The sequence below is a fragment of the Stegostoma tigrinum genome, chromosome 37, assembly GCF_030684315.1.
Source record: "Stegostoma tigrinum isolate sSteTig4 chromosome 37, sSteTig4.hap1, whole genome shotgun sequence".
Taxonomy (NCBI): Eukaryota; Metazoa; Chordata; class Chondrichthyes; order Orectolobiformes; family Stegostomatidae; genus Stegostoma; species Stegostoma tigrinum.
The window spans coordinates 23,945,788-23,947,237 of NC_081390.1; the positions used below are offsets into that span (position 1 = coordinate 23,945,788).

General features: G+C 49.9%; 1 protein-coding gene across 2 annotated transcripts in view; it reads right to left on the reverse strand.

The window, feature by feature from the left end:
* unc5b (unc-5 netrin receptor B) overlaps positions 1-1,013 on the reverse strand; it is a 261,400-nt gene extending 260,387 nt beyond the window's left edge. For both annotated transcript variants that reach the window (XM_048563554.2, XM_048563553.2), the window contains exon 1: positions 558-1,013. In XM_048563554.2, coding sequence (XP_048419511.1) covers positions 558-636 — 79 coding nt within the window. In that variant the 5' untranslated portion in view covers positions 637-1,013. The remainder of the gene's footprint in view (positions 1-557) is intronic.
* Between the last annotated feature and the right edge of the window lie 437 nt (positions 1,014-1,450).

A 1,450-nucleotide genomic window follows, 5' to 3' on the forward strand; every position in this document is an offset into this window, starting at 1 on the left:
CTCTCTCTCTTTCTCTCCCTCTGTCCATTTCATCTCCCTGTCTTTTTTTTTGCCTCTTTCTCTCTCCCTGCCTGTCTCTCTCTCTCCCTGTCTCCCCAACCATGTCTCCGCGGTGAGTGAGGTAGGGCCAGACAGAGGTTCCTTCCTCTCAAACTCCGGGCACCAGACGTTCTCTGCCGCTCCTACCCGGTGTTTAGGGAGGGTTGGTAATTTAAAAGTGGGGGAAATTTTTTTTGGGGGGGCGATTAAATTGCATCTGAAATCCGAAGTGGGGGTGGGGGGGAAACGAACTGGGAAAGACGAGGAAAATAAACTTTCTTGTCATTGAGCCGCGAGTTTTTGGAGAGAGCGACGGGGATAAACATTGTTAAAAACAGTCAAAAATAAAAATTCAGACAAAATAGCAATGGATTGAGGGAAAACACATAAAGCCATTCTTCCCAGAAAAGCCCCCAACTATGACTTTTTAGGAAAGGCACTGGTAAGACTGTAACACTGCGAGCTGCTGAGGATCTAAGGGTTGGCGTTTGCTCCACGGCCCTCAGGACGAACCTTACCTGCTTGACTCGGGTCGATCATCCACAGGAGCAGCAGCACAGCGAGGGCCCGCAGTCCGTGTGGCCGAGGGGAGAGCATGCTGAAGGCGGCTGCGAGGCAGCTTCTTTCCCTGCTCCTGTCTCTCCGGCCAATGCAGAAATCAAGACGGATTCAAAAGTGCAGGAGCAGAGAGCACGGGCGATTTCTTTAAAATAAAGCACAATCAGTCTTCTCTCTCCGTTGCCTCACACACACATTAAAAAACAACTTAAAATAGAAAATGTTTGCAGGAAAAATATCCTTTGAACGTCTTCCAGAGGTGAAGCTGATACAGCTGCAAAAAGTCATTAGGCTTTCAATTTCTCCCGGTCACTTTGAAATCCCAAGTTGTGTTTTCTCATCGTTCCGGGTTTAAACTCTGGAGTATGTGCGTGTGTCTCTCTCTGTCTGTGTCACAGAGCCATCCCCCCGCCTCGCCCCCCCCCCCCCCACACACACACATACACAACTCTCTACAATCCTGGGGTTCGACACTCGCTGATAGCTTGAGGAACTGCCAAGCGACACAGGTCCGACTTCACTCAGCTCTCTCTCTCTCCAAAACCCGTCCCCTCCCTCTCTCCTTCTCCTTCCCCCCTCTCTCTCTCACTCCCCCTGAGCCCTTCCTCCCTCCAGTCAGTGAGGGATCTGTTCCAATCGCGTTCTCCTCAGCTGCCACGCTGCTGCTATGAGTTGAAACCGGAAAGAAAACGGAGTATTGAACGGTCCAACATTTTAACGCACACGGTTCTCCCCCCACCCCCACCCACGCGAGCTGTCAAGGTACAATTTATTCTGATTCTGATTGACGTGCACTCAGACTCTCTGATAGAATAGATTGTAAACTCTACATTATTAATACATACAGGAAACA